At 43.3% G+C, this 17,512-nt stretch overlaps 1 protein-coding gene across 2 annotated transcripts in view; it reads right to left on the bottom strand.

Annotated features, from left to right (window-relative positions):
• The window catches only part of RORB (RAR related orphan receptor B), a 183,642-nt gene that overhangs the window by 16,800 nt on the left and 149,330 nt on the right, over positions 1-17,512 (bottom strand). For both annotated transcript variants that reach the window (XM_032866639.1, XM_032866638.1), the window contains exons 5-6: positions 4,833-4,954; positions 3,155-3,287 (exon numbers count right to left, since the gene is read on the bottom strand). In XM_032866639.1, coding sequence (XP_032722530.1) covers positions 3,155-3,287; positions 4,833-4,954 — 255 coding nt within the window. The remainder of the gene's footprint in view (positions 1-3,154; positions 3,288-4,832; positions 4,955-17,512) is intronic.

The following is a 17,512-nucleotide window of genomic DNA, read 5'->3' as shown; positions in this document are numbered from 1 at the left end:
CCTTCCTTCCTTCTCTCTCGTTTTTTGTTTTGTTTTGTTTTGACTAATATTACAGGTGGTTCCAACTCCTGAATCCACAAGGAGCTTTGCAGCAGGCAAGTCCAACCTGTTCCCTTTTGCAAAAGTTCCGCAGGGGCCTCGATTTCTACCATAGTCCATGTTAGGTTTCAGCACAGGACGACTTTACATAGGGACCCCTTCAGGGTGTTTCTGAAGGGCACCACAGACACCCGATGTCTTTGAAATGAGGTTTTCTTGGTCAAATGAGTTTTGGCAAAATGCTGAATATGATCTCACTTCCAAGTTACAATCAGCATTCACAGGTCAAAGGCCTGGGGAAGCCTCAACATGAAGGAACTTGTTCAGCCTTGATACTAGCGTTTCTAGGACTTCAATGTTGGCCCAGAGAGGGCAGGACCTGTGTCTGCAGACATTAGGGAGTCGTGGTTACTTTATTCACGATTACATCTCCAGGACCTAGAAAAGTTCCTGGCACCTAGTAGGGGCTTACTAACTACTTATTTTTATTATTTCTGTAAAGTTTTCTTTATTTGAGAGACGAAGAGAGTATGTGGGTGGGGGGGAGGGCAGAGGGAGAGAAACTTCAGGCAGACTCGCTGCTCAATGAGGAGCCCTGCACGCTGCTCCATCCCATGACCCATGAGATCGTGACCTGAGCGGAAACCAAGAGTCAGACACTTAACTGACCGAGCCCCCCAGGCGCCTCTAAATATTTGTTGAATGAACTAGTTTGCTGCCTTTGTTTTGCCCTCTGAACATTTATGGACATTCTGAGGAACCACCATACAGGTGAATCGGTTAAGCCCATGGTTTCCCCAGGGTATCTGTGGTGCGTTTCTTACTTGCCACTGAATATTTATGTCTGTGTCTTACTTTCTTTGGTCTGCTGATTTCTCTCTGCTTTCCCTTATATGTCACCCAGCATAGGGGCTTACACATAGAAGGGGATTTGTAAATCTTAATTAAAACAGTGGTTTTTCTGGGGTGCCTGGGGTACCAGTCGTTAAGCGGCAGCCTTTGGGGCAGGCAGGTCATGGTCCCAGGGGCCCAGGATCAAGCCTGCATCCGGCTCCCTGCTCAGCGGGGGTCTGCTTCTCCCTCTGCCTCTGCCTGCCGCCCCCCTGCAGCTTGTGATCCCTCTCTCTGCTGTCACTGTCAAATAACAACTTTAAAAACAAAACAAAACCCCCCAAAACAGTGTTTTTTTCTGACAAAAATAATAACAGGTACCATTTATTGAGTATCTATAAGGGGGAAGGCACGTTCCTTGGCCCCTGACATTTGTTATTTTATTTGTTCCTTACAATACCATTTCAGGTGAGTCTGATTAGCCCCTCTTTTTTTTAGGGGTGAGTTACAGGAGACTTAGGGAGGTTAAGTACTCTGTCTGCCCTTTATACTAGAGTCAATGTTTTTACAGCAGGCAGAGATGTTAGAAGGTCATATGGTAGAGTGGTTCTCCAGTATCAGTCTATGGACTCGTTATACCTGAGACTTAGAAATGCAGTGACCTGGGTTCCCTTCTCAAAGTCTCAGATCCGTGGGCCTCGGATGACACCCACGACTCAGAACAGTGAGCTCCTCCAATGCTGCAGTGCAACTGGAAGTTTGGAATTCATTATTTCTACTCCATCTCTTTATTTTGCAAATGAGGAAACTGCCATCTCAAGAGGCTAGCTCAAGGTCACATATCAAATGTGGCAGATTTTTTTTTTTTCCAGAGAGTCACAAAAATATCTTCCATCCCACATGCTTTTCAAGGGCCTTACCACTCCCCCGTCAAGAAGAAGGATTCATGTCTCCTACCCTTGAGTCCAGGGGCACGGTCATGGCTGCCCTGACTAACAGGGTGAGGTGGAAATAACACAGCTAAGCCAGAAAAATGTTACGCACTTTGGCCCTGGGCGTTGGGAGTGCTAGCTTCTGAAACTAGCGAGCATGCTGCGAAAGTCCAAGCGCTCTGTGGAGAGGCTGACATGCATGCACAGGAACTGGGGCCTGCAGTCCAGAGCCTTGGCCGAACTCTGGACTCAACCAGCCCACACTGGCAGCCAAGTGAGGGGATCCTCCTGTCCTCAGTCAAGTCGCTTGCTTCAGTGAACCCCACATGGAGAAAGAGACAAGCCATCCCTAGCTGAGACCCGCTCACATGGTATACCGCTTTGGGAGCAAAATCAATGATGACTGTCAAATGACCTATAGGTTTCAGGGTCATTTGTACCCAGCAATAGATAACTGATCGATCAAGCTCATGTTCGAGACAAGGTTTGTACCATCTTCAGTCATGTGGTAAAGCAGCGGCAACCTATAGCTATTCTATCTGGTCAGCTCGGCCATACACTGGCTTTGGGACATTGAACGCAGCCCTTCATTTCTCTGAATCTTCCCCTCCTCCTCTAAGAGGGAATTAATACCAATGTCCCCAGACTAAGTGAGATGTCGTGAGTAAACATGAACATACGTAAAGTATGTTATGACACACACATATATATAATCATTACTACGGCCCAGGTCCAGGAAGGTTAACAAACACCATGATGGTTCCTATTTTCTATTTTGAAAGGGGGGCGGGGGTCAAGAAGGCAAATTCGTTTCCTGTTTGGGTAACGGCATCTGGGAAGTCCATCGCGCGCAGACGTTCCTAGGTGACTGCGCGAGTCAGAGAGCAGGTAGGAGAGTAGGGGACAGGAGATTAGAGCTCAGGGGGTTTCTCCGGGTGTAGACTGGCTGCAGGCTATCCTCATTAAAATGACGGGGAGTGACCCCAGAGGCAACGCGCTGCTAGCCTGGGTGTCTCCCCGAGAGAGAAGCCACGTGGCGCGTCTGAGAGCCAGCTCAGTTCAGCCGCCTTGACACGCTCATGACTTGCTCGGCCTGTCAGGCTGGGGAATCTCAACCTCCGCAATTAATAGCTCCCCTTTCAATGAGCAAAATCGTATCTGACTTCAAAGTGGAACGGAAGGAGCATCAGGGCACTTTCTTACCGGGAGTCTCCTCTGGGAGTTGGCTGACGGTGTGGGTGGTAAATATGAACTACACCCTGGAAGGAAGGTCTTCCAGAACCAACACTGAGCCGAGGGTTGACCGCGTCCTGCTCGCCAACAGGCCCCCCATGAATCTCCTCCCGGCCTACCTGACTTGAGAAGTAGAATCTGGTCGTTCTGACAGAGCTCCATGAAGCCCGTGATCCGCTTCGCGAACTCCACCACGTACTGGATGGCGTGAGTGATCTGGATGGCGCACTGTTGCCACAGCGCTTCCCTGGACTTCAAGAGAGAACCACGGAATGAACGTGGGGCCCAGAGCAACGTGGAGAGTCAGTGACGTAGTCAGGGTTTCCCTCCTGGTGCTCCCCTGTCACGGGGAGCCCAAGGCCAGAATGTACCCAATTCCTTTGAAAGAGGTAGACAATGACAATATTTTCTGACATATTGTTCTGACCTGTTCGAACCCTGATACACGATTAATGTACTGAGATGAAAATAATGGAAGCATTGCACTAAGGTATAAAGATAGATGTTTAGTTTCTTTGCTCTTTTCTCCTCCTCTTCCCCTAAACAAACTTGGGCTCTTAGTCCATTTTGGGAAAAAAAAACTCTCGCACTGAGGAGCAGTGATTTCGTTTCCAGGCTTCTATCTGGTCATGTTCGTGGGCACCTAAGGAACACTGAACTTGTAAGATTTTTACATTGTGTTCTTTTTCCAGAACTTACAGAGAGTGCTGTTTGCTATAAAAAGAATTTCACGGGGAAAGACCTCAAACCATCAAATCACTCTCTTAAGTAATTTAGAATCTCCGAAATGTATTTTTTGACCCTTGCATCATCTTCCTTGGAACAGGAGACATAAATCCAAGTGTGTGAATTCTGCTTTTTATTGATCATAACAATATCTATGATTTTGTCTTATTTATATAAAAGGGGTAAGATTTAATTATGCCAGTGGAGAAAAATCAGTGTTATAATCATATATTTATTGACTGATACTTATTTTTTTTAGATTTTAAGTAATCTCTGCACCTGACATGGGACTCGAACTCACAATCCCGAGATCAAGATCACAATCCTGAGATCAAGCATGCTCTACTGATTGACCAAGCCAGGTGACCCTCATATGATTGACCAAGCCAGGTGACCCTCATATGTTTAGATATAGACCCATTTATGTATTTTATTTAAAATTTCATTTACTGGTAGATCTTGTAATTGTAGATCTCCATCCCAAAGAAAAGTGATATGACTATATAACAATAGCAAATTCCTTCTCTTAAAAACTTCTCTAGTGGATACAAAGTAATAATAATAATAATAATAATAAATAATTATAACATGAGGTGAGTTGTCTTTTTTTTCTTTCGTCCTTTTTAACATGTAGGGCAAGAAAAACATTTAGGATGCTTTATGGCATATCTTTGTAGTGTAAATTGCAACTATTATTACTGCTACAATTTTTCAATTGTTTCTCTTCCTTGCCTGGCCCCGGGAAGCCACCACGAGAGGTCTTAAAGTCATCTGATGTGGGCACAGTCTCCCTGGTCCCTCGAATAGGGCAGTGTTTTTTAATTGGGGTGGTTTGGGCTCCCAGGGAACATCTGGCAGTATCTGGAGGCAGCTGATTGCCACGACGGTGTGAGGGGACGGCTACTGGAATCTGGTGAGCAGAGACCAGGGATGACGCTACGCATCCACCAGCGTGCAGGACAGTCCCTACACAAAGAATTATTCGGCCCTAATTGTCAGTAATGCTGAGGTTCGAGAAAGCCAGAAATCGGGAAATCTCAAGAAAAATGGTCTCATGATTTCCTAGAGTACCTTGCTCTGATAGGCTTTAATTTCTTCATAGGTGTGGGTCTGCCACGCCAGCTGGTGTAGCTCTTCCATGGTGTACTGACACGTCTCCAGATGGGACTTGATGATGTTCTGTGCAATTCGATCTGTGAGAAGGAAGATCTGTTAGAGGGTCTGTGAGTAAGTTCCCGCTCTGCAAAGAAACTAGCTGTTACTGTTTTACTGTTTACTACAGGAATCCCTCTGGAGACACTCCAATTGTATTAGTGTCTTTTTTTTTTTTTTTAAGATTTTATTTATTTATTTGACAGAGATCACAAGTAGGCAGAGAGGCAGGCAGAGAGGGAGAAAGGAGGAAGCAGGCTCACCGCCAAGCAGAGAGCCCGATGCGGGGCTCGATCCCAGGACCCTGGGATCATGAGCTGAGCTGAAGGCAGAGGCTTTAACCCACTGAGCCACCCAGGCGCCCCTGTATTAGTGTCTTTAACCCTACTATCTATCTATGTATCTCCTAACTATTGTCTTTTTTTTTTTTTTAAGATTTTATTTATTGAGAGAACACAGGGAGATAGCACAAGCAGGGGGAGTGGCAGGCAGAGGGAGAGGGAGAAGCAAGAAAGCCCAACACGGGGCTTGATCCCAGGGCCCTCAGATCAGACCTGAGCCAAAAGCAGATACTTAACTGACTGAGCCACCCAGGCATCCCTCAATTTCTAGTCTTTTAATCAAAATATACCACCTTTTACTCCCTCCCCCTTTTGGGTGGGTCACAAACCCGGGGCTTTACAAGTTGTAAAGTGTTCAAATAATTATTTTTAAAATAAATACAAATGACCATGTTTCCTGCTTTTTGGCCTAGAAGACCAGTAACACACTTGACATTTCACTCCAAAGACTTTTAAAATATTTTGAAAATCACCAGACTCCCATTGTTTATCTCAGAAAGGGGGAATTTAAATATAACGTTATTGGCTTATATTTTTAAAGAGAAGATAAAAAATAATCTAAAAAGATAAGTTCTTTATTGAGAAAAGAGAAGAGAGTAGAAGGACAAGGTAGAGGCTAGATGCTCTGATATTATTTTTGTAGATTGCACTTTGGAACCATATAAATATCTTACATGATAAATAATGGCAGAAGGAATATAAAAGAAACAGTATTGACTCATGAGGTGATAATTATTGAAGTTGGGCCATAGTGAGGATTATATTCTCCTTTCTAATTTTTCATAAGAGGAAATTTTTCTTTTAAAAATGAGAAGATGATTACATTCATAAAAAAGTAGGATCAGGGCGCCTGGGTGGCTCAGTGGGTTAAACCTCTGCCTTCGGCTCAGGTCATGATCTCAGGGTACTGGGATCGAGCCCCACATCGGGTTCTCTGTTCAGTGGGGAGCCTGCTTCCCTCTCTCTCGCTGCCTGCCTCTCTGCCTACTTGTGATCTCTCTCTGTGTGTCAAATAAATAAAATCTTAAAAAAAAAAAAGTAGGAACAAACAAAAGCAGTCTTTTGGGGCCATTCATCTCAAATGAGCTGTATCTGGTATTGTATCTTAAATACCGAACGTTCTGGGTTTGGAGGTATGGCAGTTGAACAATAGAACCAGACATAACAGATCTCCTTAAAAACCTGCAATAAGTCTCCTAGAGCTAGACAGGGCTGGTAGGAGGTTCCCTCAAAATCCCCTCAGCTATTTGAACATACAAATAGCATGAGACCTCAGGAACACAAGTACCCAGGGATTCTATATAAGCGGGATGAGTACAATGAAGATGACCAAATCTTTTTTCCACCTAATAACTGTTCTTGGCTCATACAGGAATAGAATTTTTCTAGTGTCTCAGGTTATGCAATTTCAGATGGAATTTCTGTTCTTTCTAAATGGCCATATTTCATTCCTCCAGGATAACTCCCAGAGTGGTGCTGAGGTACCTTCTTTTTATCTTGCTAAGTTCCTGGGACACGTGGCGTGAAATATATTGAGTTCTGGTGATGTAGAGAATAAAGACATGTACGCTTGAGCCTCCAGTGAGCTCTCCAAATAAAAAACCTTGTATAGCCCATTGCCTGGTATACTATAAACACTGAGTAAATGCTAGCCACACTGATCATTATTAGGACACTCTATAGAATTTGTCATCAGGGAAGCTATGTGAGGACTCCAATGGACACAAAACAGGGAGATTCTATTTCTCAATCAGTGCCACTGGAGGAAGATATTTCAATATTTCTTAGAGTTTTCCAATCAGAACCATTAAGTGCTAGATGTAGAAGATACTACAAAATGCTAAATTATGATCACAGTTATTCTTTGCTGTTGAACTGAATGAATTTCTAGACTCCCATTGCTTCTCATATTCTAAAATCCTTTCTTTAAAAAAAATCCCATATTCAAAATTTTATTGAATATCCTCCAATGTTATAAAAAAGGCAGGAATTACTTTATACATCATATTAAAATAGATTGGTATGTCATGGTTCATCATTTTTCAATTTCACTTGGGCAGTCTAATTATTTAGAATCTAAAAAAAAATCTATTCCTAAGAATATGATGAAAACATAAGGTTTCTATGGCTTTCTAGTTTTTAAACCTTTATCTTCTTGCTGTAGTCTGTCTTCATCTTCAAAGATATGCTGATTTGTCAGTAATTTACAGGCTTCAGGGTTTATAAGCAAAACTGCAACTGCCACTCAAAATTGCATTATGGAAAACTATCTGTCCCTTTATGCCATCTCCTGGGAACTACTGGCCAAGGTTTAAAAACTCTCTAGCCTTCTGCCACCAAAGCTTGGGGTCCTGTGGGGAATAAGGAGAGGTGGGCATAATAAATACATGGACGGGTTAAACAAAACCGGAAGTAAAATCCACACACATGCTCAGATGTCCACTCCCTGCAAAGGTTTCCTCGCTTCCCTGTGTCCTCAGGTGGAGGGGTCGGCTGCTGTTACACGTGATTCCACATCCGAAGAGCCCTGTTCCACTTAAACTTGGATTGTGGTTATTTGTGTGGATGGGTCTGTTCCAGACCTTTCGAGGTTGTGTGTGTGTGTGTGTGTGCTTTTCAAGAACTGGACAGTGGAGCCTAGCAGAGTGCCTCCACACGCTCATTCAAGAAATATTTTTTGAAAAGCTATTTTATACCAGGTTAAGGTACAGATCTTTTAAAATAGGACATTGTCTTTTTTAAGGGGTCTTACAGTATCATACATCATAACATATCATATCATAATGTAATAAATGCCCTTGAGTTGTTCTGGGAGCCCGAAGGAGAATGTCTCCGACTCAGTCTGGGGGAGGCAGAAACATAGCCATAGAGAAGATGCCTGTTGGTCTGGGTCTGAGCAGGGGTTTGTCATGGGGAGAAGAGAAAGGCACACACCTCTGGGAGAGGAGCTGCCCTTACAAAGGCACAGAGAGAAAGCTATTAGGAGACAGATAATTTCTGCTCCTTATAAGCCTTACCTCTTACCACCAATTTCCCTTTTACCAAGAGAGGGACTGAGTGCCTCTAGAGCCATTTTTATAGAGCCAGCAAATGGTGATTTGAAATCAGGTCTGTCTTTCCTGTAGCGCGTGCAGCAGAGAGTGCGCGGAGAGATGGGAGAAACGAGGCCGGGCACCAGGAACCCAAGAGCGGAGTGAGTCGGGGCTGAAGAATATGGTTTTTTTTATGTTAAAGCAACTGGGAGCCCGTGGAAGCTGTGGAGCAAGAGAGTGACCGGTGGGGTTTTTCTTTTATGAAGGTGACCTTGGCCATAGCAAAGAAGAGGCAGGTGCATGAGGGTGTACCCAAGATTAATCAGACCATGGTGAGAAGTCAAGCAAGAGAGCAGGAGGCTCTGGCTCCAGGACAGTTCCGAAGCGGGGTGCACGGGACCCGCGGGTGTGGCAGCGACAGAGAGAGGGACGGGAGACAGAGCATTCAATGTGGAAGGTACTCAACCAGTGCTGAGTTAGTAACGGGGATGCTGAAAACGTCCATCCCTCCAGCCCTCCCTCCGCTCACTAGTCTTCCATTTTCTGCTTTATTTCACAAAGGATACTAGAAAGCTTACACCGCCCTGCGCTGGAGGATCTTAAAGCCTAAGCACTCCCAGCGGTTTTGAGGTCAAACACGGAACGCGCGCCATTACTCTCACCCCCTTTCGGTGAGAAATCAAAGGTGAATCTGACCTGAGAGTCAGGAATATCCGCGGGGCGGTCGCACAGCGCGGCCCTGCTCCGCGCGCTCCCGCGGGCGCGCCCTGCAACGGTGAGCCGCGCGCAGGACCCGCCGTGCGCCCCTCGAGGCGCGGGTCACCACACCGCAGGGGGCACTAGACTCTGCCCCAGCGAGCAGGCCCGAGGGCTCGTGCTGCCCATTAGAAAGACACGCGGCCATCAGACGAGATGCTCTGCCCGGACCACAGTCTGCGGTTGTGTAAAGGGGAGACGGATTTCAGAAGGGACAAAGGGAGCGACAAAGAATACAGGAGGCCACGTTCCCTCTAGGAGCCAAAGGAACTTTCAAGAGCCCTTGCCTGGAACAAGAGAAAGGGTGAGAGTAAACGCAGTCCCCTCCAGGGACCGACCCCATGAGCAGTCGGACAAAGAGACAAGTAAAGGAGCAGAGCACACGGAATCTCTCCGGGCAATCGCACACCCTTCATCCGCTTCCCGGGCTGGGACTGCGCTTGCTGGTCGGAGCCTCCTTTCTGTCCGAGTCTTTAACCAGCCCGGGCCGCGGGCGGCACAGGTCCACGCGGGAGCCCACGGCGCCCAGCTGGGATAAGGGCTTCCACGGGGATGGCCCGGATGGCTGACAGAGGGGAAGGTCTCCCGCCTTTAGGGACGAGGTCCATGAACTCTACCTTGTTCTTCCTGAGATCCGGGATGAGGTTGGAAGTTTCTTAAGTGGATGTAAAGACGCAGCTACATTTTCTCAGGAGTTAAGGCTCAGTATATATATGTTCAGTGAGACACAGGTTTGTCCAGTTCTCTGAGCACGCGAGCTGCTTTGACAGCTAATAAAGTGATGGCAAGGAATGAGAAAAACAATCTTACATGCTCCGTCTGGTCATTTCTTTTCAATCCCGATGAGGTAAAACACAAACACTGATGCTGTGAGGAAAAACTGGGTGTGTAATTACAGGTTAATGTCAAGTCTATGAGCCTTGTTTTCTGTTTGTTAATTTCACAAGCAACTTCTTGTTCTTGCTTTCTCTCCACGCCCCTCTCCCCCATAAAATTGATGTTTTGTTTTTGGACTTTGACCCTGATACTTTTCTTGAAGGAAGGCTTGTTGGAACACAAGACTTATAACTGACTGGCAAAATTTGTAACTCCATATATCAAGTAACTTTATGAGACACAAGATCCAATACAAGTGAAAGGATAATCCCAGAAAATTTTTAAATAATTGATACAGGGATACGTTTATGGCACAGATTGTGGCTAACAGATTGCACTTATCTCCAAACTCATTCAGCTGTATATTTAATGGTATGCATAGCTTTTTGTATGCCAATCATACCCCAATAAAGAGGCTTAGAAAATAAGTGATATAAAGCAAATATACTTAACCATTTTTGATGAAAAAACAAAAACAACCAAATAATATTGTTAAAATTGTCACACTTCCCTGGACCCCTTAGGGGTAATTTTAAATCCACTTACGATGTGGGTGTTAAGAAGAGAAAAATTAAATTTTCGAAGGGAAATCTAGAATAAAATTGATGGCAATTCTCAACAGTTGTGCAAAAGTTATAGAACCCTGGGACTGGAACTAATCTCCTTCTTCCATTTCCAAATGGACTGTATCTAAATAATTTCAGAAGTGAGCCAGCTCTCTATTCTCTGAGACTTACAGGACTTCCACACCCCTTCTCCATCCTCATCAATCTTCACTGTGATCTGCTGAATAAATCTAAGAAGTAGGCAGGGACTCCTTCCTTAAGGCATTTAGAAACGGTTGAGATGTGTGTGATAAGGTTCACAAAGGTAAGTAGTTTTAAAGATCAGTCCTGTTGCCCAATGTAAAAATAGTATTTTGAAGTAATGCTTAAAGAAATACATGGAAAATAATTTTGCATACGTACTGATCCACAGAGTAAAGTGAGGTTGGGAAACAAGTCATCCAAATTACCTAATCCTATGTAGAAAAAAAGGTTATGTGTGTATATTTTGGTGAGAAATAAGTAAACTGACAAGTAAGGTGACAATTCCTTGTTTATAACTGTAATGCTATAAAACGAGGACCAGCTTGCAGCTTCTAAAATAGCAAGTGACCTTCTGCAGCTCTGATTTCAACCACTCAGCGGGTTTTTTCCACCAAAGGGGCTTATTTTAGCTCTCACTAGACATTTCAGCAAATGGTGCTCTCCAAAGGCTGCAGCATCTCTGACACGGATTACACAGGTGGTTTCATTAGAATCCCACATCCCGGGAGCGGGGAAAGTTGAGTATATCTTTAAAAACTGCTGCTTTCAGTGTTATTACCAAGAGCACCCGTGGCCCAACTGTACCAAGGAGAGAAAGCTGAGACTCCACGCTATATATAGTGCATCTGAACTTCCTAATTCTTTCTCTTCCTCCCCTCCCCCCACCAACTTTTTTTTGCTCCATAAGAAAGGATGGTTTCTTCCTGGTGAACTATACCCTCTATTCATTTTCCTCCACAAGGGATTTTTTTTTAAACTTGGAAGTATTCTCCCTAAAATACTATATCTCCGCCTCAATCAAAATGATTAATGAATTTTTAATTTATCGCTTGCCTTAAGGATCTAGAAAACCACTCAAGTCTCTGTTTCGTTTGTATTACTGGTGTGAAAGTGGAATTCTTAGGGGATTCACTTTGAATTAATGCCAGGATATCTCCACGGACTTGCTCAAGCCAAGTTTTAAGTGTCTGCATTAGGTTTTCAGAATATCAGGATTCCTCAGAATCCATGCTCTGAGGCAGTAACTATAATACAGTAGAACAACTGCTTGAAAGGTGAAGCATTTAACCAAGTGTGCATTTCGTCTTTTTGACCGCAGACTACTAGTTTTGTAAGTTTCCTGTCACTGAATAGAACAAGTACACCATTGGGGTTTAATAGGTGACTATCAATTTCAAGACCTTTCTGATTGTTTTTTATTTTTTTTTTAGATTTTTTATTTATTTGACAGAGAGAGATCACAAGTAGACAGAGAGGCAGGCAGAGAGAGAGAGAGAGAGAGAGAGAGAAGCAGGCTCCCTGCTGAGCAGAGAGCCTGATGCGGGACTTGATCCCAGGACCCTGAGATCATGACCTGAGCCGAAGGCAGCAGTATAACCCACTGAGCCACCCAGGCACCCAGAACAGCCATCTCTTAATGATGCATAACCGCAACTGCAACTGCATATTTTTAGCATTTAAGTTTCTTAAATTCTTTTAAGAAGGAGTTGGGGGCATAAATAACCTATAACTCCTTTGTTGGCTCAGTTTCACAGTCTAACCACTCACTACTCCCTCACCAGTGAAATAACATAGCTTCCAGTCTCCTTTTCATACAAATTCTACTGCTGATGAGTATATAAAAAAATGGTATAACAGATTTTTACTTCATGTAGACCTGAACCAAATGTTCTTAGAACTCTTCAGAAAAATTATATTAACAAAATATGAGACTATGTAATTAACTATAAAAAATGATGAAAATGTGATCAACACAGTTCGATGAAGTATGAACACAGAGTAAAACAATGAAAAAATTAGATTACTATTACTTCCAGTAATAATATTATCTAGGCAAAGACTGAATGAATGGATGGTTAATAAAAATGGTTACTATTTCCTCAAATTTTAGAAAGCTCAGGTAAGAGCACTTTATTTTTTTAAAATTTTTAAAAGATTTTATTTATTTGAGAGAGAGTGAGAGAGATTAGAGAGTGAGAGAGATCACAGAGGGAGAGCGAGTAGGAGAAGGAGACTCCCTGCTGAGCAAGGAGCTCAATGCGGGGCTCCATCCCAGGACCTGGGATCATGAACTGAGCCAAAGGCAGATGCTTAACCAACTGAGCCACCCAGGTGCCCCAAGAGCACTTTAAATAGAAGTAAGAAAGCAGAATGTAAAGAGGAAAAACTGGAAGAAACTCTATAGCATTCATGTCTAAGCAGAGTATAAGCCAAACCACAAAGCATCACAAAGCAGCAAAACAGATGAACTATGTAAGAGGGTGCTTTCTTAATACTTTAATAATGGAAAGCCATTTGGGCTCACAGGCGTTTTGTTTTATTGCGATAGTGTATAAGTCTGACTTTTGGGAAATTACAGCTCCCTTTCTTCAAACTAGTTAATACAATCGAGAAAGAGTCTTTTATGAAAAACATTTCAACATTAACTTTCATAGTGAAAGACCTCTTTCACAGAACAATCAGGAAACATCAACTTACTTCAATGTCCTAGAATTGATGAGTTCTAAGGGAGCTATCTTCTAAGACAGAGGAAGCCAATATGGACCCCTTTGGATTTTTACTCTGTGGCCTTTGGGAAGTCACTTAACATCCTAACGTCCTAGTGTCTTTGGGTTTTTCTTTCTAAAGAAGGATTTGGCAGGAGAGACATATTCTAAGGACTGTGTGAAGCATGGCGACTTGAGTCTGAGGGGCTACATGGGAATTTCTCTTTGTTCCGACTCATGAGGGAGAAGTCTCGCAGAGTTACAGAGGGTGTTCTCAGATGGAACAGACGAGAGCAATGCAACCCAGAGCCCATTAAGATCTCTCCCTACACTCTTTAAAAGACCGCACCTCCGCGCGCCACCCGAAGGATAATCAGCAGGTCACAAATGATGAAAATCTAATTATGAAAATTGCTCAGGGCCATCATCAGCATTGACTTTTACTATTTGGATTTTGTTGACCTATGGATTGACTGTGAATTTAACCTGAAGCAATCCCCTTCCCCCTTTTGGAAATTTAGTCAATATACTTCTGACCTTAAGGAGGAACAATTTCAAGGGAAATCTTGGGAGGTAAACTTTTAACATTTCCAAACATTAAATCCAAATTTTTGAAAGTAACTTGATTCCTTAAATAATACCTTTAGTGGACTAATGTTTTAAAACAAGTGTTTTCTAAAAAAATCAATAAATAAAAAATAAAATAAGTGTTTTCTATATAGTCTCGCTCTAAGTCATCCTACAACAAACCTGTCTGAGAACAAGAAAGCAATTCCACAATGGGCCTTAGAAACATGGCTCAAATTTAAATAGCACATTTTTTCTCCTTAGGGTAGAACGTATTTTGCCTCAGGAAAGTTTAGATCCTAAAAATAAAATCAAAACAATAAGAAAACAAATAAAACAAAGAAAAAAGTCTTTCCAGCTAGGAACTTTTCCCACAGGTCTCCCCACACTCATAAACGTCATGGAAGTCAATCTTGAGCCCACTGACAGGGACAGCCTCTCAAGCTGGTTGTATCCTACACCAGTAACACTGAAGTGCATTAACCTCCAGTGATTTGGCCATCAAATGACATTTCTGTGTTCTGCAACAACCCACATGGTACTTGAACCCTAACCCACTCTTCCCAAGATGGGTGCATGGAAAAGCAGTTCAGGGCTCTTGCCAAGAGCCAGTGTCAAAGCTTGCAATGACTCAAAATGCTGTTTGACCATGGGGGCTGTTTCAGAGGTTATCTCATAAGCATAAACATTTCCCCCCCTCGGCAAGTCGTAGGCAGAACCTCTTGAAATCTCCTTTCCTCTTCCTTACTGCAGAGTATTTCATATCTACTATGGCTTTTGAAATTGAGTGAAATTGACAGCTTCTGAACAGCATTTCTCTCTCTCTTTTTTTTTTTTTTGGTTGGTGAATTTTAGAGTTTTCTTATGAAGTTGTGAATTCTGAGTCAAAAATTAATCCCGAACTAGTATTGCTAGGAAAAGTCCAGTGAGGAAGATCAGTTTTGTACAATTTCAAGTCAAAACAGAAAAGGTGAGTTAAGATATTTACCTAATGCTAGCACATTAGGAAAGCTGTATTAATAGAGAGGTAAAGCATGTCGTGATAAACATGCAAACATGTACATGAACTTGAACTGAGCATATACCTTTGTATTGCTTATAATGTAAGCCATCTTTGTATTTGTTTGGAGCCTTGCTGGTCACAGAGTGCTTCTATATACATTATGCCATTGACTCCACTAAATGCACAGAACTTGATACTAGAGTGGCTACAACATATCACTAGGTGATTTTGGAACATCTTTGTGAGGTTATTAAAGGATATCTAGGAGGATACGGATTTGAATGACCCTAGCAAAGAACTGTAGTTCTTTGTCCCAGGACACTCGAGAGGAATGCACAGCCATGGACTGGTTAAAACAAGAGTGTGGCCACGGTAGAGATCCCGGAAATGTGACAGATGGAGTTGGTTAGACCAGTCCCCATATCTGGGAAATTTCTCTTGGGATAGAAAGCAGGATTCTAGAAATGGCAGCCAATTCTGTAGGTGGCAAAGAACGAGGGGGTGTGAAAAATTTCAGAGGAGTCAAGTAAGACTCTCTCCAGTGCCTGAGGTAACTGGGTAGGCCTGGGGCTAGGGCTAAGGCCCTTTAGCAGTCAAGAACATATCTTCATTTTATAGTCTCCTCTCTTCCTGCAAGAGAGGCTCAGAGATGGGGCACCTGGGTGGCGCAGTAGGTTAGAGCCTCTGCCTTTAGCTCAGGTCATGATCCCAGGGTTCTGGCATCGAGCCCCGCATCGGGCTCTCTGCTCAGCAGGGAGCCTGCTTCCTCCTCTCTCTCTGCCTGCCTCTCTGCCTACTTGTGATCTCTGTCTGTCAAATAAAAAAAAAAAAAAAAAAAAAGAGGCTCAGAGAGGTAGTCAGGTTGGAGTGGGCCAGTGAGGGTGGGTGGATTTACCCTGAACTTGTATCTGCACAGCATCCCATCCTTTATACTGAATGAACATGAACTCCGGTATTCGGAGATTGCTTGCCACCCTCTTCTTGAGCCTCTGGTTATCCTTGATGCTCATTTTAACCTAGTTTCTTGTGTTTTATTTTGTTTTGTTTCAGGAGTGTGGATGGGAGAGAAAAGGCTGGTGCCGAGTTCTGGTCTAATTGTGGTTATTAACTTTCTCACCGCTAGGGTCAGTCCAGCACATGGGTCCCCCTCCTCATGAGGGAGGTGTAGTTGGCTACAGCCCCAAGCAAGAGCTTGAGCACCTTGTAGAACAGCCTAACTGCTGCAAGTCCCTCCTGTCTACCACCCTACCCTTCTCTTTGGGGAGTGGCTGTAACAGAGGGAGTATTTGTACAGAGGGCTAAACCTCCCACAGGAGGTGGGAGAACCATAATCCTTCAAAGTCATTTAATCCAACCCACCTTATTTTTCTGAACAAAGAGATTGAACCTCAGTTCACACAACTGGTATGTGGAGTAAGGATTCTCAACCTCAACATATGGTCCCTAAACTGCCTGCAAAGGGCCTGTGGTTGGGGGGAGGGAACAAGAGGTACTGGAGGACAGTGGAAGTTCCCAAAATGTCTTCCCTCAAAGCAAGAAAGGGAGAACAAAAGACACTGACTTTTGGGAAAAGTCTGCTTTTCCCGTGCTGCTTGAATGATTTTTCTCACTAATTTGGTCTACTCCTATTTATTTCAGTGTCTTACTACACAGTTGCTCTCAAATCACATGCCTGCCTGTGTTTGCCACCAGTGCCATTGGGGGACAAAGGAGATATGCAGCTAGAACTAAATTCTATTCTCTGTACCATTTCCAAATAAGTCATTAATTACATACAGAGAAATGTATATTAAATATACATATGAATACGCATAGAAGGATTTAAGCAGTTATAAAAGATTTATCTGCAGAAGTGTATGTCATTAAACGTGCCACCTTAAGACCATAGCACCTGCTTTGGGTTCTAAATAAGTAAAAACTGAAACACCAATATTGATAGACTTCCCCCAAATAAAGCATGCTAGTGAGATCTTCTGTGTTTCTATATGGACTTGATAGAATTCAGTAGTAGTGAAGGGGACTAGGTCACTTTCATACCAATCTCTTTGCAATCTCCTCTATTACTACTCAGCTTCTGGAATAGGTAACTTAAAAAAAAAAAAGGCTTATGTCTGGTTTTTAGGCTTAAATTTCCAAACTCCATAAATGGAACACACAAGAAACAGGAAACTAAATCTATATTTAAGATTATATAGGGAGACCAAGGAATTCACGTTTCTTTATCTAGAGAGGAAAATTACTAAAAGCAATAGCAAATTCAGGCGGTGTGTGTAAAAGGTAATTCGTTCCCTTAGTCTCACAGCGAATTTGATGGATCCTCACAGGCCCACCCCCGATTTTAAAAGCATATTGTTTGGCTATTTGAACGGTCTTGTTGTCTAGTACCTTGCAGATATGTTGTCAATCGTCTTTGAGCTTAAAAGAGCTTTCCTTAAGAGTACTGGCCCTATTGGGTCCCCCAACCCGTCTGATAGCTGCTGTGGAGAGCACATACAGAAGCCTCCCTTCCTTTCTTTGCTCGCTCGCTGGGTACCCGTTAGCCAGCATCCTCTCCCTGCCACCAAGCACTGCAAAATTTTATCTCCAAAGATATAACACATCCTTATGCCAGCCTGAAGTAAAGTTCCAACTAAACCCAGTTAATACTCCTGCCTAAATATTAATTTGCTGCTTACTTTCGTCTTTGTCTTATTTCACGGCTTTTTCTCCTACGGGATTTTGAGAAACCC

The sequence above is a fragment of the Lontra canadensis genome, unplaced genomic scaffold (assembly GCF_010015895.1).
Source record: "Lontra canadensis isolate GAN:19392208 unplaced genomic scaffold, GSC_riverotter_1.0 scaffold31, whole genome shotgun sequence".
In the NCBI taxonomy this organism is placed as follows: Eukaryota; Metazoa; Chordata; class Mammalia; order Carnivora; family Mustelidae; genus Lontra; species Lontra canadensis.
Note: the sequence above shows the minus strand (reverse complement) of the source record. Positions and strands in the feature narration are given on the sequence as shown.